This window comes from Nerophis lumbriciformis, linkage group LG24 (genome assembly GCF_033978685.3).
Source record: "Nerophis lumbriciformis linkage group LG24, RoL_Nlum_v2.1, whole genome shotgun sequence".
NCBI lineage: Eukaryota > Metazoa > Chordata > Actinopteri > Syngnathiformes > Syngnathidae > Nerophis > Nerophis lumbriciformis.
In genome coordinates, this window is record NC_084571.2 from 17,738,934 (window position 1) to 17,764,923 (window position 25,990).

At 41.7% G+C, this 25,990-nt stretch overlaps 1 protein-coding gene across 2 annotated transcripts in view; it reads left to right on the forward strand.

The window, feature by feature from the left end:
- The window catches only part of mapk1 (mitogen-activated protein kinase 1), a 45,233-nt gene extending 19,602 nt beyond the window's left edge, over nucleotides 1-25,631 (forward strand). Inside the window, exons 2-9 of one of the 2 annotated variants that reach the window (XM_061981731.2) lie at nucleotides 9,103-9,285; nucleotides 9,355-9,544; nucleotides 9,611-9,727; nucleotides 9,807-9,921; nucleotides 16,749-16,880; nucleotides 19,958-20,067; nucleotides 20,133-20,264; nucleotides 25,409-25,631. In XM_061981731.2, the coding sequence (XP_061837715.1) occupies nucleotides 9,103-9,285; nucleotides 9,355-9,544; nucleotides 9,611-9,727; nucleotides 9,807-9,921; nucleotides 16,749-16,880; nucleotides 19,958-20,067; nucleotides 20,133-20,249 (964 nt within the window). In that variant the 3' untranslated portion in view covers nucleotides 20,250-20,264; nucleotides 25,409-25,631. Of the gene's footprint in view, nucleotides 1-9,102; nucleotides 9,286-9,354; nucleotides 9,728-9,806; nucleotides 9,922-16,748; nucleotides 16,881-19,957; nucleotides 20,068-20,132; nucleotides 20,265-25,408 lie in introns of both variants that reach the window. The other variant, XM_061981730.2, reaches the window with a different exon arrangement.
- Nucleotides 25,632-25,990: the final 359 nt, after the last annotated feature.

Sequence of the window (25,990 nt, forward strand, 5' to 3'; positions counted from 1 at the left end):
TATATACTCTATTAGCCACAACACAACCAGGCATATATTTAGTATGTCACAAATTAATACCGCATAACAAACACCTCCCCCCTCCCGTCCATATAACCCGCCAATACAACTCAAACACCTGCACAACACACTCAATCCCACAGCCCAAAGTACCGTTCACCTCCCCAAAGTTCATACAGCACATATACAGGTAAAAGCCAGTAAATTAGAATATTTTGAAAAACTTGATTTATTTCAGTAATTGCATTCAAAAGGTGTAACTTGTACATCATATTTATTCATTGCACACAGACTGATGCATTCAAATATTTATTTCATTTAATTTTGATGATTTGAAGTGGCAACAAATGAAAATCCAAAATTCCGTGTGTCACAAAATTAGAATATTGTGTAAGGATAATACAAAAAAGGGATTTTTAGAAATGTTGGCCAACTGAAAAGTATGAAAATGAAAAATATGAGCATGTACAATACTCAATACTTGGTTGGAGCTCCTTTTGCCTCAATTACTGCGTTAATGCGGCGTGGCATGAAGTCGATGAGTTTCTGGCACTGCTCAGGTGTTATGAGAGCCCAGGTTGCTCTGATAGTGGCCTTCAACTCTTCTGCGTTTTTGGGTCTGGCATTCTGCATCTTCCTTTTCACAATACCCCACAGATTTTCTATGGGGCTAAGGTCAGGGGAGTTGGCGGGCCAATTTAGAACAGAAATACCATGGTCCGTAAACCAGGCACGGGTAGATTTTGCGCTGTGTGCAGGCGCCAAGTCCTGTTGGAACTTGAAATCTCCATCTCCATAGAGCAGGTCAGCAGCAGGAAGCATGAAGTGCTCTAAAACTTGCTGGTAGACGGCTGCGTTGACCCTGAATCTCAGGAAACAGAGTGGACCGACACCAGCTGGACTGCTGCTTAGTGGTCCAAAGTCATGTTTTCTGACGAAAGCAAATTTTGCATTTCCTTTGGAAATCGAGGTCCCAGAGTCTGGAGGAAGACAGGAGAGGCACAGGATCCACGTTGCCTGAAGTCTAGTGTAAAGTTTCCACCATCAGTGATGGTTTGGGGTGCCATGTCATCTGCTGGTGTCGGTCCACTCTGTTTCCTGAGATTCAGGGTCAACGCAGCCGTCTACCAGCAAGTTTTAGAGCACTTCATGCTTCCTGCTGCTGACCTGCTCTATGGAGATGGAGATTTCAAGTTCCAACAGGACTTGGCGCCTGCACACAGCGCAAAATCTACCCGTGCCTGGTTTACGGACCATGGTATTTCTGTTCTAAATTGGCCCGCCAACTCCCCTGACCTTAGCCCCATAGAAAATCTGTGGGGTATTGTGAAAAGGAAGATGCAGAATGCCAGACCCAAAAACGCAGAAGAGTTGAAGGCCACTATCAGAGCAACCTGGGCTCTCATAACACCTGAGCAGTGCCAGAAACTCATCGACTCCATGCCACGCCGCATTAACGCAGTAATTGAGGCAAAAGGAGCTCCAACCAAGTATTGAGTATTGTACATGCTCATATTTTTCATTTTCATACTTTTCAGTTGGCCAACATTTCTAAAAATCCCTTTTTTGTATTAGCCTTAAGTAATATTCTAATTTTGTGACACACGGAATTTTGGATTTTCATTTGTTGCCACTTCAAATCATCAAAATTAAATGAAATAAACATTTGAATGCATCAGTCTGTGTGCAATGAATAAATATAATGTACAAGTTACACCTTTTGAATGCAATTACTGAAATAAATCAAGTTTTTCAAAATATTCTAATTTACTGGCTTTTACCTGTATTTCCCCAAAGTCCTCAAAGTTACGTACGTGACATGCACATAGCGGCACGCACGTACGGGCAAGCGATCAAATGTTTGGAAGCCGCAGCTGCATGCATACTCACAGTACCGCGTCTGCGTATCCAACTCAAAGTCCTCCTGGTAAGAGTCTCTGTTGTCCCAGTTCTCCACAGGCCAATGGTAAAGCTTGACTGTCATCTTCCGGGAATGTAAACAATGAAACACCGGCTGTGTTTGTGTTGCTGCAGTCGGCCGCAATACACAGCTTCCCACCTACAGCTTTCTTCTTTGCTGTCTCTATTGTTCATTGAACAAATTGCAAAAGATTCACCAACACAGATGTCCAGAATACTGTGGAATTTTGCGATGAAAACAGACGACTTAATAGCTGGCCACCATGCTGTCCCAAAATGTCCTCCACAAACCGTGACGTCACGCGCTGACGTCATCATACCGAGACGTTTTCAGCAGGATATTTCACGCGAAATTTAAAATTGCACTTTAGTAAGCTAACCGGCCGTATTGGCATGTGTTGCAATGTTAAGATTTCTTCATTGATATATAAACTATCAGACTGCGTGGTCGGTAGTAGTAGGTTTCAGTAGGCCTTTAATATATTCCATGGATGTACTTGAATATATTCCGTAGATGTACTTTAATATATTCCATAGATGTACTTTAATATATTCTATGGATGTACTTTAATATATTACATGGATGTACTTTAATATATTCCGTAGATGTACTTTAATATATTCCGTAGATGTGCTTTAATATATTCCATGGATGTACTTTAATATATTCCATGGATGTACTTTAATATATTCCATGGATGTACTTTAATATATTCCGTGGATGTACTTTAATATATTCCGTAGATGTACTTTAATATATTCCGTAGATGTACTTTAATATATTCCATGGATGTACTTTAATATATTCCATGGATGTACTTTAATATTGTCCATGTATGGACTTGAATTTATTCCATAGATGTACTTTAATATATTCCATGGATGTACTTTAATATATTCCATGGATGTACTTTAATATATTCCATAGATGTACTATATTCCATAGATGTACTTTAATATATTCCATGGATGTACTTTAATATATCCCATAGATGTACTTTAATATATTCCATAGATGTACTTTAATATATTCCATGGATGTACTTTAATATATTCCATAGATGTACTTTAATACATCCCAGATATACCTGCATGGATGTAGACACTTTTTTAAAGAAAAACATATTATGATAGCACATTATGCAAATGATACATTGATGTCATGGTGGCCACACCCCCACAGGTATCTTGGCAATGTCTGCAGATGAAAAAGATGATTAGTGATTAGCAGAGGTGGGACCAAGTCATTGTTTTGCAAGTCATAAGTAAGTCACAAGTCTTTGCCCTCAAGTCCCGAGTCAAGTCCCGAGTCAAAACAGGCAAGTACCGAGTCAAGTCCAAAGTCAAGACTGGAAAGTCTCAAGTCAAGTCCCAAGTCCTGCATTTTGAGTTTCGAGTCTTTTCAAGTCCTTTTAACCAAAGACTAATATATTTACACAGATTGTGTATGCCTTTAAAACGCTGTATTTATTTATTTGAACAAGTGTATTTGAAATTGCAGGAAAAAAATAGTGCTGACATTGCACTTCATAATAGCACTATTAACCAGTCATTTTAAGCATTTGACTCATTCCTTTACAGAATAAACACATTTGCAAAAACAAGTGCAACTGTACTTATTTGCACAAAAGTGTTAACATTGTTTTTCCATGGCATATTGGATTGTAACTAGTTCCACAGCAGTTTCTATCCTGTTCTTACCTCATCTCATTGATCTCATCTCATACTGTATGTGTGTTGATGTGTGCGTACACATGAAAAACATAACAAATACATGAACATAACAATGAACAGAGTTGTACTTTTTAGATGTCAGGGCCCTATGCAATATGTACACATATTCTTAATATAGTATACATTTTAACTGACCTTTATTTGACTATGTTTGTCTTTTTGTAGGTGGCTAAAATATGCGGTGCTGCTGACCGCCGTCTAACGTTACGTTACTGTGTGTGATACATTGACTAACGTAACGTTATGTATAGGTACCTCATGCAACCCTGCTTAAAAAAATTACTTGACAAAAAGTATGAATAAGGTAGCGAACTGCAGTGGACGCAACAGATTGCGTGTTTGCAATGACGTTATAACCATAGACGTCTTATAAGTAGACGCAGCATTGGCTGCTGTGACGCGAGAAATTCGGCCGCCATCTCGAAGTGGTGACGAGGAGCCGGCGAGCAGCCTAAATTGACAGGTAGAAAACAAAGATAGTGTTCAGCGTTTTCTTGCTCAAATAAGCGGACTGTTGAAAATAGGATTCGGGGGGTTACTTTTCACAAGTAAGATTTAACATTAACGTACCATTGGTTGAATTTTGTGAAAAGAATATTACCACAGAGTTGAGAAGGAGCAAAGATCTTCAATATTTGTATGTGAAAATCACAAAGAAATCTTCTGGGGGAGGATGACCCCCCTACAGGGGTTTGGTTTACAAACTTTCAGCCCCACCTAAAACAAAATTCACCGGCCGCCACTGATTATGATGCATTCTCATTTTAGGCAAAGTATAAGACAATACTTTCTTAACAGTATAATTGTAACCAGGAATAAGTCTTCAAGTAACAATATTTTATAATTGTAACCAGGAATAAGTCTTCAAGTAACAATATTCAAATACTAACATTGTTGGGTAAGACAGAATTTGGTTTTATTCTGAATCCAGTGAAACAGATTGGTGGTTTTAGCTGATATAAAGACTTTCAGCTGTTTATATATGTTTATGTTTAAGTATTTGGCAGACGCTTTTATCCAAAGCGACATACATAAAAAATACAAATAAAACAATCACTGTAAACATTATCATTTAAGGGAAGAATGTAATACAAAATATCAATACAAAGTGTCAAGACAGAATAAACTCTCTGCTGCTGCAGCAACAGAGATACAGTCTATAGATACTGTATATAGATATCTAATGTATCCATACATTGTTTATGTAGGATATACGCATGTACAAACCCCGTTTCTATATGAGTTGGGAAATTGTGTTAGATGTAAATATAAACGGAATACAATGATTTGCAAATCCTTTTCAACCCATATTCAATTGAATGCACTACAAAGACAAGATATTTGATGTTCAAACTCATAAACTTTTTTTTTTTTTGCAAATAATTAACTTAGAATTTCATGGCTGCAACACGTGTCAAAGTGGTTGGGAAAGAGCATGTTCACCACTGTGTTACATGGCCTTTCCTTTTAACAACACTCAATAAACGATTGGGAACTGAGGAAACTAGTTGTTGAAGCTTTGAAAGTGGAATTCTTTCCCATTCTTGTTTTATGTATAGCTTCAGTCGTTCAACAGTCCGGGGTCTCCGCTGTCATATTTTACGCTTCATAATGCGCCACACATTTTCGATGGGAGACAGGTCTGGACTGCAGGCAGGCCAGGGAAGTACCCGCACTCTTTTTACGAAGCCACGCTGTTGTAACACGTGCTGAATGTGGCTTGGCATTTTCTTGCTGAAATAAGCAGGGGCGTCCATGAAAAAGACGGCGTTTAGATGGCAGTATATGTTGTTCCAAAACCTGTATGTACCTTTCAGCATTAATGGTGCCTTCACAGATGTGTAAGTTACCCATGCCTTGGGCACTAATGCACCTCCATACCATCACAGATGCTGGCTTTTGAACTTTGCGTCGATAACAGTCTGGATGGTTCGCTTCCCCTTTGGTCCGGATGACACGATGTCGTATATTTCCCCAAAAAATTTGAAATGTGGACTCGTCAGACCACAGAACACTTTTCCACTTTGCATGAGTCCATCTTAGATGATCTCGGGCCCAGAGAAGCCGGCAGCGTTTCTGGATGTTGTTGATAAATGACTTTCGCTTTGCATAGTAGAGCTTTAACTTGCACTTACAGATGTAGCGACGAACTGTATTTAGTGACAGTGGTTTTCTGAAGTGTTCCTGAGCCCATGTGGTGATATCCTTTAGAGATTGATGTCGGTTTTTGATACAGTGCCGTCTAAGGGATCGAAGGTCACGGTCATTCAATGTTGGTTTCCGGCCATGCCGCTTACGTGGAGTGATTTCTCCAGATTCTCTGAACCTTTTGATGATATTATGGACCGTAGATGTTGAAATCCCTAAATTTCTTGCAATTGCAGTTTGAGAAACGTTGTTCTTAAACTGTTTGACTATTTGCTCACGCAGTTGTGGACAAAGGGGTGTACCTCGCCCCATCCTTTCTTGTGAAAGACTGAGCATTTTTTGGGAAGCTGTTTTTATACCCAATCATGGCACCCACCTGTTTCCAATTAGCCTGCACACCTGTGGGATGTTCCAAATAAGTGTTTGATGAGCATTCCTGAACTTTATCAGTATTTATTGCTACCTTTCCCAACTTCTTTGTCACGTGTTGCTAGGGATGATACTCGAAACCGATTTTCCCGGTTGTTCGATAAGAAAAGAACCGAGTCCTCAGACTCTAATCCCTTTTTGAGAACCGGTACCCGTTATCGAGACCACTATAGTAAAGAAAAACAGTTGGTTCTTTATTCGAATCCCTGGGAACTAATCCCGTCCCGACCAGAAATTACGTCACGTAGCTCAGTCATTAGGCGCAGGTAGGGAAAGCAGGAAAAACAGTGGACCGGAAAAAGCGCTCCAAGGTATAATAAAGTTAAAAACAAAAGGTATAATCCAATGAATAATTTTACTGAGAGATTTGAGCAGGGTACAAACACATGACGAACACTTTTACGACCAACCGGAAACCTAGTAACCAGGCTAGCAACGCACCTCCTTTACGGCAGCTGTCGCAACGTTCTTAAAGCAACCGCAGCACATACATATATTTACAACATATATGACATGATCTCCCTTTTTTAACTTTTGTTTTTTTTCCCTTGTAAACAAAACAAAATCACACTGTATATGTGTTGTCTGTCTAATTATAAATAATGCAGATGAGGCGTGTTGGCTGAGTTCTTGACGTTTACTTTCACAGCGTGCTCATAACCTCATTCTTAGCTGCCGGGTGGCAACATGCAACAACACTTTTCGCGGCTACCGCATGTTCGTCACTCCCGTTGCATGCTGGGTAGTGTAGTTGTTATATTTTCTAGCTCATGACATCACATCTTTCCCCCTATTAAGAAATAATGTTAACTCAATAAAGTGTATTTCTTTTTTTAGCTTTAACTTAATTTTTTAGCATTGTAACCACATTTGCAAGCAACTTTTCTCTTCATAGAATTTTCTTTCAATAAAGAAATAAAGTGCAAAAATGTCAAGCATCATATCAAACAGTTATGTCAAATAGCATCAGAAGTGCACTTTTTGGAGTGCTGTATTATTTTCAGTTTTGTGCCCAAGGGACTGATTTTATTTAACACTATATTATTATTTATACACCTATAGTGATCACAGAGACAGGTTGTTTTTGTGTTACTGTATATATTTGTTTTTCTGAAAAATACCACTTAATATACTTTGGGTAACAACAGTCAATATTTATTTATTTTATTTTATTTTTTTAGGGGGGTAACAGTCAATATTTATTGATTTATTAGATTAAACCAAATATTGTGTTTTTTTCCATATACAACAACCTATCTGGACTCGATAAGAGAATCGATAAGGAATCGGTTCGATAAGAGGATTCGATAATAGGCTAGAACTCGATAATTTCTTATCAAACATCATCCCTACGTGTTGCTGGCATCAAATTCTAAAGTTAATGATTATTTGCAAAAAAAAATTTTTTATCAGTTTGAACATCAAATATGTTGTCTTTGTAGCATATTCAACTGAATATGGGTTGAACATGATTTGCAAATCATTGTATTCCGTTTATATTTACATCTAACACAATTTCCCAACTCATATGGAAACGGGGTTTGTATATATAACCTAATCATATTGTTTCTTCAATTTAAAAATAGCTGACCGTTTTTTTCCCCCCTCTCTGGGATTATATTCCCAGTTTTGATCTCGGACGTCTGGTCACTTATAGCTAGAGATGATGTTTGATAAGAAATTATCGAGTTCGAGCTCATTATCGAATCCTCTTATTGAACCGATTCCTTATCAATTCTCTTATTGAATCCAGATAGGTTGTTGTATATGGAAAAAAACACAATATTTGGTTTAACAAAAGCTCACTTTTATTTTATAAAAATAAAATAAAAATAAAATAAATATTGACTGTTACCCCCCTAAAAAAAAAAAAATTAGGTATATTAAGTGGGATTTTTCAGGAAAAACAAATATATACAGTAACACAAAAACAACCTGTCTATGTGATCACTATAGGTGTATAAATAATATCCATCCATCCATTTTCTCCCGCTTATTCTCTTTGGGGTCGCGGGGGGCGCTGGAGCCTATCTCAGCTACAATTGGGCGGAAGGCGGGGTACACCCTGGACAAGTCGCCACCTCATCACAGGGCCAACACAGATAGACAGACAGCATTCACACTCACATTCACACACTAGGGCCAATTTAGTGTTGCCAATCAACCTATCCCCAGGTGCATGTCTTTGGAGGTGGGAGGAAGCCGGAGTACCCGGAGGGAACCCACGCAGTCACGGGGAGGACATGCAAACTCCACACAGAAAGATCCCGAGGCCGGGATTGAACTCACGACTACTCAGGACCTTCGTATTGTGAGGCAGACGCACTAACCCTTCTTCCACCGTGCTGCCCTATATATATATATATGTATAAATAATAATATAGTGTTAAATAAAATCAGTCTCTTGGCCACAAAACTGAAAATAATACAGCTCTCCAAAATGTGCACTTCTGCTGCTATTGGAACATACTAACTACACACACTATTACACTAAGAACACCACAGTCATCAATCAACAATTCTTCCCCCCTTACATGAGAGCGAAGCCTGGCATCCATCCATCCATCCATCTTTTTCCGCTTATCCGAGGTCCTTGTTTGTTTCCATGTGTGTGTGTATAGTCCTCCATGGTCCTTCAAAGATCCTTCTTTGTTTCCATGTGTGCGTGTATAGTCCTCCATGGTCCTTCTAAGATCCTTCTTTGTTTCCACGTGTGGGTGTATTGTCCTCCATGGTCCTTCTAAGGTCCTTGTTTGTTTCCATGTGTGCGTGTATAGTCCTCCATGGTCCTTCTAAGGTCCTTGTTTGTTTCCACGTGTGCGTGTATAGTCCTCCATGGTCCTTCTAAGGTCCTTGTCTGTGTCCCTCCAGCTCGGCCTACGAGCGCGACAAGAAGATCCGCGTGGCCATCAAGAAGATCAGCCCCTTCGAGCACCAGACCTACTGCCAGCGCACGCTGCGGGAGATCAAGATCCTGCTGCGCTTCAAACACGAGAACATCATCGGCATCAACGACATCATCCGCACGCCGACCATGGAGCAGATGAAGGACGTGTATCCTTGTTTGTAGGACCTGCTCTACTAGAGTCCGTGTATCAACTTTCTTTGACCCGCGCTCTGCAGCTACATAGTCCAGGACCTGATGGAGACAGACCTCTACAAGCTCCTGAAGACCCAGCACTTGAGCAATGATCACATCTGCTACTTCCTCTACCAGATCCTTCGAGGCCTCAAGTACATCCACTCCGCCAACGTCCTGCACCGGGACCTGAAGCCCTCCAACCTCCTGCTCAACACCACATGTGATCTCAAGGTCTTGCTAGTCGCTCGTTGCCGTGCTGCCACTTTCAGCTTCTCATCTGCCTTTTCTTTTCCTCAGATCTGTGACTTCGGTTTGGCTCGCGTGGCCGACCCGGACCACGACCACACCGGATTCCTAACGGAGTACGTGGCTACCCGCTGGTACCGAGCACCCGAAATCATGCTCAACTCCAAGGTGAGCTTCCTGTTCAAGATACCAGTCCTGATTGATCCCAGTTAGGAGTTCCTGAATGTTGCTGTGGGTTGACTTTCAGGGCTACACCAAGTCCATAGACATCTGGTCGGTGGGCTGCATCCTGGCAGAGATGTTGTCCAACAGGCCCATCTTTCCCGGGAAGCATTACTTGGACCAGCTCAACCACATTCTGGGTAATATTATCTTCATGCTAACTCCAAGACCTAACCATGCTCCTCCAGTAAGCTGACCAAAATAAGAACAGGAATCAATGACTCTGTTTCCATGTACTAAATTAGTATGATTTCACAAATAGTTGGGCTCTAAAGAAGCATCCTATAAGCCATGGAAACACCTTCATCCCATCAAGTTTGGCTTCTGAGAAGCCGGACTAACACATGTAGATGATTTCCAGTGGGGGTATCACCCGCAGGCAGAAGACCAGGCAATGAAATAGAAGGTCACATTTTGAAGGTCATCCATGGGGGAAAAGAAACAGATTTATTTAAGAAGGTAGCTAAGGAAATGGGGAATAGTGACTTCATCTCAAGGGAATAGGATTAAAATGAAAGAGAATGAAGCAGGTACATCACAAGTCAAAGTATCAAACTCTGTTGTCCACACAACTGCTCAGATGGTCCATCTGGAACAGTATCGCTCTTTAAAACAGCTGGCATCCATTTGTAAATGACTTCAATATACCCAAACATTTCATAAAGATCTGATATGACCATCAACAATATGATGTGTATCATCTACATCAACAATATGATGTGTATCATCTACATCAACAATATGATGTGTATCATCTACATCAACAATATGATGTGTATCATCTACATCAGCTAAATGATGTGTATCATCTACATCAACCATATAATGTGTATCATCTACATCAACAATATGATGTGTATCATCTACATCAACAATATGATGTGTATCATCTACATCAACAATATGATGTGTATCATCTACATCAACAATATCATGTGTATCATCTACATCAACAACATGATTTGTATCAACTGTATGATGTGTATCATCTACATCAACTATATGATGTGTATCATCTACATCAACATTATGATGTGTATCATCGACATCAACAATGTGATGTGTATCATCTACATCAACTATATGATGTGTATCATCTACATCAACAATATGATGTGTATCTACATCAACAATGTAATGTGAATCATCTACATCAACAATATTATGTGTATCATCTACATCAACTATATGATGTGTATCATCTACATCAACTACCGGTATATGATTTGTATCATCTACATCAACAATATGATGTGTATCATCTACATCAACAACATGATTTATTTAATATACCCAAACATTTCATAAAGATCTGATACGACCATCAACTGTATGATGTGTATCATCTACATCAGCTATATGATGTCTATCATCTACATCAACTATATGATGTGTATCATCTACATCAACAATATGATGTGTATCATCTACATCAACAATATCATGTGTATCATCTACATCAACAACATGATTTGTATCAACTATATGATGTGTATCATCTACATCAACAATATGATGTGTATCATCTACATCAGTGGTCCCCAACCTTTTTGCAGATGTGGACCGGTCAACGCTTGAAAATTTGTCCCGCGGACCGGGGGGGTGATTTTTTTTTTTTTTTTTTTTTTTAATAAAGAAATACAATCATGTGTGCTTACGGACTGTATCCCTGCAGACTGTATTGATATACATTGTTATATAGTGTATATATTGTGTATTTCTGTTGATTTAATTAAAAACTTTTTTTTTTTTTTTTTTTTTTTTTTTCCCTTGTGCGGCCCGGTGTTTGGGGACCACTGATCTACATCAACAATATGATGTGTATCATCTACATCAACAATGTGATGTGTATCATCTACATCAACTATATGATGTGTATCATCTACATCAACAATATGATGTGTATCTACATCAACAATGTAATGTGAATCATCTACATCAACAATATTATGTGTATCATCTACATCAACTATATGATGTGTATCATCTACATCAACTATATGATGTGTATCATCTACATCAACTATATGATTTGTATCTACATCAACAATATGATGTGTATCATCTACATCAACAACATGATTTGTATCATCTACATCAACTATATGATGTGTATCATCTACATCAACTATATGATTTGTATCATCTACATCAACAATATGATGTGTATCATCTACATCAACAACATGATTTGTATCTACATCAACTATATGATTTGTATCATCTACATCAACAATATGATGTGTATCTACATCAACAACATGATTTGTATCTACATCAACTATATGATGTGTATCATCTACATCAACTATATGATGTGTATCATCTACATCAACAATATGATGTGTATCATCTACATCAACAATATGATTTGTATAATAATATATAATCAAAGATGAAAAAAAGGTGATTTATAATTGAGTGGTAATGGAATTGTGAGGTATTCCCACCTCTGATTGTGTAGGTGGGTTACATGTGATTGTGTAGGTGGGTTGCATGTGATTGTGTAGGTGGGCTACATGTGATTGTGTAGGGGGGCTACATGTGATGGTGTAGGTGGGTTACATGTGATTGTGTAGGTGGTAGAGATGCGCGGTTTGCGGGCACAACCGCGGAGTCCGCGGATTATCCGCGAATCGGGCGGATTAAATTTAAAAAAAATTAGATTTTATCAGCGGGTCGGGTCGGGCGATTGAAATTTAAAAAAATTAGATTTTAAATAGATTCAGGCGGGTGGCAGTTAAACCAATTCGGAAATATATATACATAGTTAAATGTTGTTACCCACATACGAAAAACGAGCAGGCACCTGCAGCATATGCCACAACAGAAGAAAAAAAGAAAAAGAGATGGACACTTTTACGGAGCGGAGAAGGCCCCCGACGCCTCGCCGGGGTCCGGGACCGAGGCCCCTTCCCCCGAGAGGGCCCCACCGGGAGCCGTAGCTGAGGCGATCCGCGAGAAGGGCCCGACGCACGTCCAGGGTCACCACCGCGCCCACCGCACCGACACCCCGCCTCGTCCGCCTTCGCCGCGGCCGGCGTCACGCGCAGCAGGTAAGCCTCTTACCTGCCCGCCACCCCCGTGGCCGGGGGCTCGTAACAGGGGTCACTCCGCGCGCTCCGCCCGCGCAGCTTACCTGCCCGCCACCCCTGTTGCCGGGGGCGCGTAACAGGGGTCACTCCGCGCGCAGTGCGCTCACGAAAGGGGTGGGGCTCACCCTGGTTGATATAGACAGCAGCTAGGACGGTGGCCTTGGAAGTTGGAACCCGCTAAGGAGTGTGTAACAACCCACCTGCCGAATCAACTAGCCCTGAAAATGGATGGCGCTGGAGCGTCGGGCCCATATACCCGGCCGTCGCCGGCAGCGAGACGCGCTTGGAGGTGCGCTCAGCGCGGCTCCCATATGATTGCGCACTGGTGTGCGTCTGGGTCGTGACAGCGTGGCACGCGAATGCTGCATTGGATCAGTCTCTTTTCTTTAACAGGCAAAAGCTTTATAACCTCACTAATGCCTTGCATCGTCTATATTAGATATATAACAACGGGCGGGTGCGGGCGGATGGCGGGCGGATGGCGGGCGGATGCGGTTCTGATCAAATGTTAGATCGGGTGGATTGCGGATGGTTGACGACTTTCTGATGCGGTTGCGGATGAAATAATTGCCTATCCGCGCATCTCTAGTAGGTGGGTTACATGTGATTGTGTAGGTGGGCTACATGTGATGGTGTGGGTGGGCTACATGTGATTGTGTAGGTGGGCTACATGTGATTGTGTAGGTGGGCTACATGTGATAGTGTAGGTGGGCTACTGGTGATGGTGTGGGTGGGCTACATGTGATAGTGTAGGTGGGCTACATGTGATAGTGTGGGTGGGCTACATGTGATGGTGTGGGTGGGCTACATGTGATGGTGTGGCTGGGCTACATGTGATTGTGTAGGTTGGCTACATGTGATGGTGTGGGTGGGCTACATGTGATGGTGTGGGTGGGCTACATGTGATGGTGTAGGTGGGCTACATGTGATAGTGTAGATGGGCTACATGTGATGGTGTGGGTGGGCTACATGTGATGGTGTGGGTGGGCTACATGTGATTGTGTAGGTGGTCTACATGTGATGGTGTAGGTGGGCTACATGTGGGGGCTTGTCCAGGATTAATGTTAGTAACACTCTCCTGCGTCATTCTCCTTCCTCCGTCTTGATCCCGCCTTCCCATTCGCCAAAAGTGATCACCTCACCTGGCGCTGATTGGCCGATAGTCCAAATCGACACCTCAATCAATCAAAGTTGACTTGTATAGCCCTTTATTAAAAAACTAAATCTAATGGGAACAACCAGAAACCTTGGAAGGGACCGCAGATGTGCGGACCGGGGGGATGTGGACTAGATCTAGTTCGTAATGTGAGAGTCCAGTCCATAGTGGATCTAGTTTATAGTGTGAGAGTCCAGTCCATAGTGGATATAGTTAATATTGTGAGAGTCCAGTCCATAGTGGATCTAGTTAATAGTGTGAGAGTCCAGTCCATAGTGGATCTAATATAATAGTGTGAGAGTCCAGTCCATAGTGGATCTAGTTAATAGTGTGAGAGTCCAGTCTATAGTGGATCTAGTTAATAGTGTGAGAGTCCAGTCCATAGTGGATCTAGTTAATAGTGTGAGAGTCCAGTCCATAGTGGATCTAGTTACAGTAATAGTGTGAGAGTCCAGTCCATAGTGGGTCTAGTTAATAATGTGAGAGTCCAGTCCATAGTGGATCTAGTTAATAGTGTGAGTCCAGTCCATAGTGGATCTAGTTAGTAGTGTGAGAGTCCAGTCCATAGTGGATCTAAAATAATAGTGTGAGAGTCCAGTCCATAGTGGATCTAAAATAATAGTGTGAGAGTCCAGTCCATAGTGGATCTAAAATAATAGTGTGAGAGTCCAGTCCATAGTGGATCTAGTTAATAGTGTGAGAGTCCAGTCCATAGTGGGTCTAGTTAATAGTGTGAGAGTCCAGTCCATAGTGGATCTAAAATAATAGTGTGAGAGTCCAGTCCATAGTGGATCTAAAATAATAGTGTGAGAGTCCAGTCCATAGTGGATCTAAAATAATAGTGTGAGAGTCCAGTCCATAGTGGATCTAGTTAATAGTGTGAGAGTCCAGTCCATAGTGGGTCTAGTTAATAGTGTGAGAGTCCAGTCCATAGTGGATCTAGTTAATAGTGTGAGAGTCCAGTCCATAGTGGATCTAGTTAATGGTGTGAGAGTCCAGTTCATAGTGGATCTAGTTAATAGTGTGAGAGTCCAGTCTATAGTGGATCTAGTTAATAGTGTGAGAGTCCAGTCCATAGTGGATCTAGTTAATAGTGTGAGAGTCCAGTCCATAGTGGATCTAGTTACAGTAATAGTGTGAGAGTCCAGTCCATAGTGGGTCTAGTTAATAATGTGAGAGTCCAGTCCATAGTGGATCTAGTTAATAGTGTGAGTCCAGTCCATAGTGGATCTAGTTAGTAGTGTGAGAGTCCAGTCCATAGTGGATCTAAAATAATAGTGTGAGAGTCCAGTCCATAGTGGATCTAAAATAATAGTGTGAGAGTCCAGTCCATAGTGGATCTAAAATAATAGTGTGAGAGTCCAGTCCATAGTGGATCTAGTTAATAGTGTGAGAGTCCAGTCCATAGTGGGTCTAGTTAATAGTGTGAGAGTCCAGTCCATAGTGGATCTAAAATAATAGTGTGAGAGTCCAGTCCATAGTGGATCTAAAATAATAGTGTGAGAGTCCAGTCCATAGTGGATCTAAAATAATAGTGTGAGAGTCCAGTCCATAGTGGATCTAGTTAATAGTGTGAGAGTCCAGTCCATAGTGGGTCTAGTTAATAGTGTGAGAGTCCAGTCCATAGTGGATCTAGTTAATAGTGTGAGAGTCCAGTCCATAGTGGATCTAGTTAATGGTGTGAGAGTCCAGTTCATAGTGGATCTAGTTAATAGTGTGAGAGTCCAGTCCATTGTGGATCTAGTTAATAGTGTGAGAGTCCAGTCCATAGTGGATCTAGTTAATAGTGTGAGAGTCCAGTCCATAGTGGGTCTAGTTAATAGTGTGAGAGTCCAGTCCATAGTGGATCTAGTTAATAGTGTGAGAGTCCAGTCCATAGTGGATCTAACATAGTAGTGTCAGAGTCCAGTCCACAGTGGATCTAGTTAATAGTGTGAGAGTCCAGTCCATAGTGGATCTAACATAATAGTATGAGAGTCCAGTCCATAGTGGATCTAGTTAATAGTGTGAGAGTCCAGTCCATAGTGGATCTAGTTAATAGTGTGAGAGTCCAGTCCATACTGAGTCTAGTTAATAGTGTGAGTGTCCAGTCCATCGTGGATCTAGTTAATAGTGTGAGAGTCCAGTCCATAGTGGATCTAGTTAATAGTGAGAGAGTCCAGTCCATAGTGGGTCTAGTTAATAGTGTGAGAGTCCAGTCCATAGTGGATCTAGTTAATAGTGTGAAAGTCCAGTCCATAGTGGGACCAGCAGGAGATCATCTTGAGTGGAGACAAGTCAGCAGCGCAGAGACGTCACCAACTGATGCATAAGAAGTGGTACCTCCTGTGTCCTGACTTTGAACAGCTAGCGGGCATAAAAAGTGGTCAGTCCTGGGTCCTGACTTTGAACAGCTAGCACATCATCTGTGGGATAAGGAGAGGGGGGCAGAGCAGAAAAGAAAGACGGCAGATCAACTGATGTAAAAATGGGTGTATTTCAAGTACACAAATGAGTTTTAAGATGCTTCTACTGAGGTAGCATCTCTAACTGCTATTGCTAGAACATTCCAGAGTATCCAAACGTGTCCATTGAGACCAGAAGTAGTAGCTATGTTTTTGGCAATCTGAATACCTCCTGCTATGTCTTCTTATTCTCTGGCAGACTTGGGCCAAGCTCTGCCCAAATCAAGGTGTATTGTTGATGTATTTACGTGTCATGTGACTTTGCTCCTTAGGGATTCTGGGTTCTCCTTCTCAGGAGGATCTCAACTGCATCATCAACATCAAGGCCAGGAACTACCTGCTGTCACTTCCTGTTCGCTGCAAAGTGCCCTGGAACCGCCTCTTCCCCAACGCCGACACCAAAGGTCAGAACAAAAGCTGTAGTTGCTATGGTGACCAGCTACTGACATGACTGGTGTCATCTTTTCTTTCTTGGCTGGTGACCTCAGTCATTCCAGGAGTACAATCATCAACATCCTTTTGCTAGCTCAGTAGTAGTATGCTGCTCTCCAGTGGTGTGCCGTCAGGGCCAGCAAGACCTTCTCTGCTGGCCTAACATAACCACAAATCGTCATCATGATTAAAGATAAAAGTCATTTTTTATTGACTTTCCCTAAATATGTAAAAGTATTCATATTGTCTTCATGTCATATTATGCTCCTTCCAGTGCTGTTGTTTTTACTTTATAGAGTTTTTATCTAATCAGAATTCAGCTAGCTTATGTTGCCATGCTGTACCAAATCTGCCACAGGCCTTCAGATTTAACGATGTTGGCGTCTGTGCACTGTAAGTGAACACATACAGTGCACTGTAAGTGAACACATACAGTGCACTGTAAGTGAACACATACAGTGCACTGTAAGTGAACACATATAATGATACATACAGTGCACTGTAACTGAACACATACAGTGATACATACAGTGCACTGTAAGTGAACACATACAGTGATACATACAGTGCACTTTAAGTGGATGCATACAGTAATACATACAGTGCACTGTAAGTGAACACATACAGTGATACATACAGTGCACTGTAAGTGAACACATACAGTGATACATACAGTGCACTGTAAGTGAGCACATACAGTGCACTGTAAGTGAACACATACAGTGATACATACAGTGCACTGTAACTGAACACATACAGTGATACATACAGTGCACTGTAAGTGAACACATACAGTGATACATACAGTGCACTGTAAGTGAACACATACAGTGATACATACAGTGCACTGTAAGTGAACACATACAGTGATGCATACAGTGATACATACAGTGCACTGTAAGTGAACACATACTGTACAGTGCACTGTAAGTGAACACATACAGTGATACATAAAGTGCACTGTAAATGAACACATACAGTGATACATACAGTGAGCTGTAAGTGAACACATACAGTGATACATATGGTGCACTGTTAGTGAACAGGCACATACAGTTGATAGACAGTTGCAATAGCCAATCAGATCACACGTTGTTGTCAGTAAGGCCTTCTAGATGGCCTAAGGCAGATGTATATTGATGTTATGAGCCAGGTAAAATAAGAACTCCATCACCCAGCATGCTACAGTAGTGAAGAGCATGTGCAGTAGCCACGTTTAGGTTGTTTATGTAGACATGCCAGCAGCGGGATGTTTTTGATGAGCAGGCTGTGGAGTAAACTTGAAGAAGTCGGTCAACACGCCTGATCTGCATCTTTTATGATTAGACAAGACAACACATATATTTGCAAAGCCATTTTCAAGAAGGATATTTAAAGAGAAACTACATCTTGTCAGAACATGTCGGCCAACCCCGGAAGCTAGCTCAGCTGTCCATGAAATGTGAGTTCAGATATTTTATTTCTTTATTTTTTCACGTTTAAAATGTTTTTTGCAATTTTAATTTTGACAGTAGCACATAAGATATGTTTTAATTGCTGATGCGGGTTTAATGATCTTTAAATGCACCAGAAAATAACCTGTTTTGTACAATGGCCAGTAGTGCGTGATTGTGTTCCTGTATAGTATTTCTCCAGCAACATCATAATGCTATTTTGAGAGGTCATCTTTGAAGTGGGACATTGCTGAAGGCCGAGATGGGAAACTCACGGCCCACCACTGCTGGCCTCTCACACCACTGGGAGCAGTAGGAAGAAACCAGCAGCCCAGAGGGAGAGACTTTGTGATTGACAGCTGTCAACACCAATCATTGAAATGTTTTTAAAGGGGCGGTAAAACATTGAGTTAGATTTGCTGCAGTGTGTGAGATACTACATTGTTTTTACGCTGCGTTTAAGGGCCACCCAAAAGAGTAGGACGCCACAACACAGCCGGTGAAGCATAAGAAATACAAAAGAAAATGACAGTGTTTATTTATTTGAGGTACTTAGAATACTACATGATACACAATGTTCATATCGCTAATAATCACTTCTTAAGAGGCCAGCTGCTCTCTGGAAGTTTGTCATGGCGCCCTCTATTGGACGCTTGTGTACATCAAATACAAAGCCTTTGTTTCCACATGACATCACACATATTGACAACAATGATTGAAAGAGAGTGTTCATGTCAATATTTACACTAAACACATGGAGTCAAAGTCATGGTCTGTAGAATGTAGCAGTTTGAAGTACATCTTTGTATATACACTATATATGTCATAATGTGTATATATGGATGTATTTGACAGGGACAGTACAATAAACATAAGTAAGCCATGTCAAAGTACAAACCCTAAAAGCAGTGAAGTTGTCACGTTGTGTAAATGGTAAATAAAAACATAAATATGGCAAATAAAAACAATGATTTGCAAATCCTTTTCAACTTATATTCCATTGAATAGACTGCAAAGACCAAAAACAATTTGAAATGTGGACTCATCAGAACACTTTTCCACTTTGCTTCAGTCAATCTTAGATGAGCTCGGGCCCAGCGAAGCGTTTCTGGGTGTTGATAAATGACTTTGGCTTTGCATAGTAGAGTTTGAACCTGTTCCCAATTAGCCTGTTAACATGTGGGTTGTTCCAAATAAGTCTTTGATTAGCATTCCTCACCTTTCTCACAATTTTTTCCCACTTGTGCCAGCTTTTTTGAAACATGTTGCAGGCATCAAATTCCAAATGAGCTAATATTTGCAAAAAAAAATGTGAACATGAAATATCTTGTCTTTGCAGTCTATTCAATTGAATATAAGTTGAAAATGATTTGCAAATCATTGTATTCTCTTTTTATTTACCATTTACACAACGTGACAACTTCACTGCTTTTGGCTTTTGTATATTTGATATATAGTATGTTTTGGGGTTTGTATATTTGATATATAGTATGTTTTGGGGTTTGTATATTTGATGTATAGTATGTTTTGGGGTTTGTATATTTGATATATAGTATGTTTTGGGGTTTGTTTATTTGATATATAGTATGTTCAGTAATATTTGTGATGTTTGGCAGCTTTGGACCTGCTGGACAAGATGTTGACCTTTAACCCGCACAAGAGGATCGAGGTGGAGGAGGCCCTGGCGCACCCTTACCTGGAGCAGTACTACGACCCCACTGACGAGGTGAGCACCTGGGCCAGGTGCGGCTCAGCCGGCCAACAAATAAGAGCGTGTGTTGTGTTTTGCAGCCCGTCGCTGAGGCGCCCTTCAAGTTCGACATGGAGCTGGACGACCTGCCCAAAGAGACCCTGAAGGAGCTCATCTTTGAAGAGACGGCACGCTTCCAGCCACGCTTCCCGTCCTAATGTCTGGCATAGGTGGTACGTCAAGCCCCGCCCCCTCATGTCACAGCCACCCCTTGTGTTCAACAAGTCATGTGAGCATAGCATAGCTAACATTCACTTTTTATTTGGACTTTCTTAAAGCGGAACTGCACTCTTTTTCATTCACAATACTTATGTAAGACAAGAACACTAAAACATTCTAAATGGTGAATAAATGTTAGCAAGAGTCAGCTAACAATGGTTCTAATGAGAGTCACTCTATTCCGCCTATAAAGTGCTCTAAAACCTCCATCAAGGTTTCATATACACGCTGTAATATATATGTAATGCAACATTCATAGTAACATGTAATATATATATGATGTAAGTATATATATCATGTAGTAACATTCATAATAACATGCAATATATACATGATGTAAGTAGATATGTCATGTAGTAACATTCATAATAACATGTAATATATACATTATGTAAGTATATGACATGTAGTAACATTCATAATAACATGTAATATATAATAACATGTAATATATACATGATGTAATTATATATGTCATGTAGTAACATCCAGGAGTGATGGTGAATGTGAAGGAGTGAGTGTGAAGCAGTGATGGCGAGTGTGAAGGAGTGATGGCGAGTGTGAAGGAGGTATGGTGAGTGTGAAGGAGTGAGTGAAGGAGTGATAATGAGTGAAGGAGTGATGGTGAGTGTGAAGGAATGAGTGTGAAGGAGTGATGGTAAGTGTGAAGGAGTGATGGGGACTGTGAATGAGTGATTGTGAAGGAGTGATGATGACTGTGAAAGAGTGAGTGTGAAGGAGAGATGGCGAGTGTGAAGGAGTGAGTGTGAAGGAGTGATGGTGAGTGTGAAAGAGTGCGTGTGAAGGAGTGATGGCGAGTGTGAAGGAGTGAGTGTGAAAGAGTGATGACGAGTGTGAAATAGTGATGGTGAGCGTGAAGGAGTGATGTGAGTGTGAAGGAGTGATGTGACTGTGAATGAGTGATTGTGAAGGAGTGATGGTGAGTGTGAAAGAGTGAGTGTGAAGGAGTGATGGTGAGTGTGAAGGAGTTATAGTGAATGTAAAAGTGTGATGGTGAGTGTGAAAGAGTGATGGCGAGTGTGAAGGAGTGATGTGAGTGTGAAGGAGTGATGGTGAGTGTGAAAGAGTGATGGCGAGTGTGAAGGAGTGATGGTGAGTGTGAAAGAGTGATGGCGAGTGTGAAGGAGTGATGGTGAGTGTGAAAGAGTGCTGGTGAGTGTGAAGCAGTGATGATGGGTGTGAAGCAGTGATGATGGGCGTGAAGGAGTGATGTGAGTGTGAAAGGGTGATGGTGAGTGTGAAGGAGTGAATGAAGAGGAATAAAGAACAAGTATAAAGTGTAACATGTGAGTGTGAATGTTGTCTGTCTATCTGTGTTGGCCCTGCGATGAGGTGGCGACTTGTCCAGGGCGTACCCCGCCTTCCGCCCGATTGTAGCTGAGATAGGCTCCAGCGCCCCCCGCGACCCGAAGGGAATAAGCGGTAGAAAATGGATGGATGGATGGATGTTGCTAACTTCTTCCTGCAGATGATTCTGTGGACTTTGCTTCCACGTTACTGGCTTGCCACGTTGCCACACTGTTGCTGTTAAATTGTGGTGGTTGTTTGTCTCTTGTCACGCCCACTTTGTTAGACTGTCCTATTGTCTCTGTGGGCCGGGGTCCATCGCCAACATTGTTGTTCTTGTTGTCTTATTGTGTGGCGCTCTTTCTGCTGGAAGACCAGCACACAAGTGTCCGCAATCTTGGAGCGTCACCTGCTCACTTCCTGTCAGCCATGACCACGTCCAGGAAGGTGAAGATTTCCCAGAAGGGAGCTGGGGTCCTTCAACGCTGCTTTTGTTTGACTTGAGTTAGTCTTGGTGAGGGCGGGGCTTACCTCAGTGGGTGGAGCCAATTACCTGTCCTACTTAAACTGAGCCAGCAGCTAACGAGCTAGCTTGCATTTTAACCATTGAGTGGGCGTGGTCAACTTGACCTTTTTGTCCTCAACAGTCGATTATTGATGAGATCAATTATCACACTGATGAGGTCTTTAGCTTAGCACAAGCAATATTGTTAGCACTTGTACAGAAGACCCTGCATTAAACCAACTGTGATGTCTTAATGTTGCAGTCATGACACCAGCCAGCAGAGGGTGATGTTCCTGACAAGACAACCTGTACATTACTTGGTTTTAAATGTATAAATATGCAACATGAAGGTGGTAGATATTTAGTTGATGTGGTGTTGAAGGCAACATGAAGGTAGTAGATATTTAGTTGTGATGTTGAAGGCAACATGAAAGTGGTATCTATTTAGTTGATGTGATGTTGAAGGCAACATGAAGGTGGTAGATATTTAGTTGATGTGGTGTTGAAGGCAACATGAAGATGGTAGATATTTAGTTGATGTGGTGTTGAAGGCAACATGAAGGTGATAGATATTTAGTTGATGTGATGTTGAAGGCAACATGAAGATGGTAGATATTTAGTTGATGTGATGTTGAAAGCAACATGAATGTGGTAGATATTTATTTGATGCGATGTTGAAGACAACATGAAGGTGGTAGATATTTAGTTGTGATGTTGAAGGCAACATGAAGGTGGTAGATATTTAGTTGATGTGATGTTGTAGGCAACATGAAGATGGTAGTTATTTAGTTGATGTGGTGTTGAAGGCAACATGAAGGTGGTAGATATTTAGTTGATGTGATGTTGAAGGCAACATTAAGATGGTAGTTATTTAGTTGATGTGATGTTGACGGCAGCATGAAGGTGGTAGATATTTAGTTGATGTGGTGTTGAATGCAACCTGAAGGTGGTAGACATTTAGTTGATGTGGTGTTGAAGGGAACATGAAGGTGGTAGATATTTAGTTGATGTGATGTTGAAGGCAACATGAATATGGTAGATATTTAGTTGATGTGGTGTTGAAGGCAACATGAAGGTGGTAGAAATGGAGTTGATGTGAGGTTGAAGGCAATATGAAGGTGTTAGATATTTAGTTGATGTGGTGTTGAAGGCAACATGAAGGTGGTAGATATTTAGTAGATGTGGTGTTGAAGGCAACATGAAGGTGGTATATATTTAGTTGATGTGATGTTGTAGGCAACCTGAAGGTGGTAGATATTTAGTATATGTGGTGTTGAAGGCAACATGAAGATGGTAGATATTTAGTTGATGTGGTGTTGAAGGCAACATGAAGGTAGTAGATATTTAGTTGATGTGATGTTGAAAGCAACATGGTGGTAGATATTTAGTTGATGTAATGTTGAAGGCAACATGAAGGTGGTAGATATTTAGTTGATGGGGTGTTGAAGGCAACATGAAGGTGGTAGATATTTAGTTGATGTGGTGTTGAAGGCAACGTGAAGGTTGTAGATATTTAGTTGATGTGATGTTTAAGGCAACCTGAAGGTGGTAGATATTTATTTGATGTGATGTTGAAGGCAACATGAAGGTGGTAGATATTTAGTTGATGTGGTGTTGAAGGAAACATGAAGGTGGTAGATATTTAGTAAATGCTATGTTGAAGGCAGCATGAAGGTGGTAGATATTTAGTTGATGTGATGTTGAAAGCAATGTGTAGGTGGTAGATATTTAGTTGATGTGATGTTGAAGGTAACGTGAAGGTGGAAGATATTTATCCGGAAGGCGGCGGGATGGTAGCGTGTGCTGCGTGTGTTTATGCCTCCTCTGACATAAAGTTGTTGTGATGGCAGTAGTGCCGTGTACTCGTGAACACAATCAGGGTGTGGTAGAGTGGTAGGGGCCAGTGGTGGCAGGGGGCCAGGAGTGGTAGGAGGTTTTGGTGGTAGGAGAGTATGGTGGTAGAGGGTTAGGGTGGTAGGATGGTTGGGTGATAAGCTGGTAGGGAGTTAGGGTGGTAGGATGGTAGGGGGTTATCGGTGGTCGGGTGGTATGGGGTTAGGGTGGTAGAATGGTAGGGGATTAGGGTGGAAGGATGGTATGGTGGTAGGGGTTTAGGGTGGTATGGTGGTAGGATTGCAGGGTAGTAGGGGGATAGGGTGGTAGGAAGTTAGGGTGGCAGGGTTGTAGGGGGTTAGAATGGTAGGGGGTTAGGGTGGAAGGGTGGTCGGGGTTAAGGTGGCAGGGTGGTAGGGGGTTATGGTGGTAAGATGGTAGGGTGGAAGGGAGTTAAGGTGGTAGGATGGTAGGGGTTGAGGTGGTAGGGGGTTAAGGTGGTAGGACGGTAGGGTGGTCGGGGGTTAGGGTGGTAGGGGGTTAAGGTGGTAAGATGGTAGGGTAGAAGGGGGTTAAGGTGGTAGGATGGTTGGGGGTTGAGGTGGTAGGGGGTTAAGGTGTGGCAGGGTGGTTGGATGGTAGGGGTTAGGGTGGTAGGGGGTTAAGGTGGTAGGGTGGTCGGGGGTTAATGTGGCAGGGTGGTAGGGGGTTAAGGTGGTAAGATGGTAGGACGGTAGGGTGGTCGGGGGTTAGGGTGGTAGGGGGTTAAGGTAGTAAGATGGTAGGGTAGAAGGGGGTTAAGGTGGTAGGATGGTTGGGGGTTGAGGTGGTAGGGGGTTAAGGTGTGGCAGGGTGGTTGGATGGTAGGGGTTAGGGTGGTAGGGGTTGAGGTGGTAGGATGGTAGGGGGTTAAGGTGGTAGGATGGTTGGGGGTTGAGGTGGTAGGGGGTTAAGGTGTGGCAGGGTGGTTGGATGGTAGGGGTTAGGGTGGTAGGGGTTGAGGTGGTAGGATGGTAGGGGGTTAAGGTGGTAGGATGGTAGGGGGTTAAGGTGGTAGGATGGTAGGGGGTTAAGGTGGTAGGGGATTAGGGTGGAAGGGTGGTATAGGGTTAAGGTGGGGTAGGGTGGAAGGATGGTAGGGGGTTAATGTGGTAGGGTGGTAGAGGGTTAGGGTGGGAGGGGTTAGGGTGGTAAGGGGTTAAGGTGGTAGGATGGTAGGGGGTTAAGGTGGAAGGGTGGTAGGGGGTTAAGGTGGTAGGATGCAAGGAGGTTAAGGTGGTAGGGTGGTAGAGGGTTAAGGTGGCAGGGTGTCCAGGTGGTAGGATGGAAGTGTGGTAGGGTGGAAGGGGGTTAGGGTGGAGTGGTAGGATGGTAGGGGGTGTGGCTGTGTAGATTTGTGTTTATTGAAGAAAATGTGAAATTCCAACTTTGTGTTTTCCTTTTTGCTTATAGTGAGGATCTTGTGTGGCTGCCATGTTGTTGTCTTTGTGTGGACCTCAGTGCTCAACTTCCTGCCAGCAGAAGAAGAACAGGAAGTGGTGTTTGAAAGATTGTTGCAACTTTTGTGAAGAATTGGACTCTTATTGTGGAAGACTCTTTTCAAACATGCAAAATAAGTGGAGGACAAATCTTCTAATCAAGTGTACTTTGTCAATAAAAATGTTTTTCCCCAAAATCTGAGTCCAGTCAACAGGAACTTGTTCTTCTTCTGCGCTGCTCCTACAAAACCAAATTTCTTCAAACTAAAAGCTCCAACACTAAACCAACTTTTGCTATTGTTCTCCTCGTGTTGCCAGCAGAGGGCGCCATGTCCCATTAAACCCATTTTGAAATAGAAATATCTGACACTCATTTGATCAGTGTTGAAATGACCTCTTTTTAATAATAATAATAATACATTTTATTTGGTATAGCGCTTTTCAGAACACTCAAAGACGTTTTACAGGATAAAGAATTTAAATATAAAACAGTTTAAAGTAATAATATAAAATACAGGAAATATAAAAGCAGGACAATTACAAGACACAGAACACT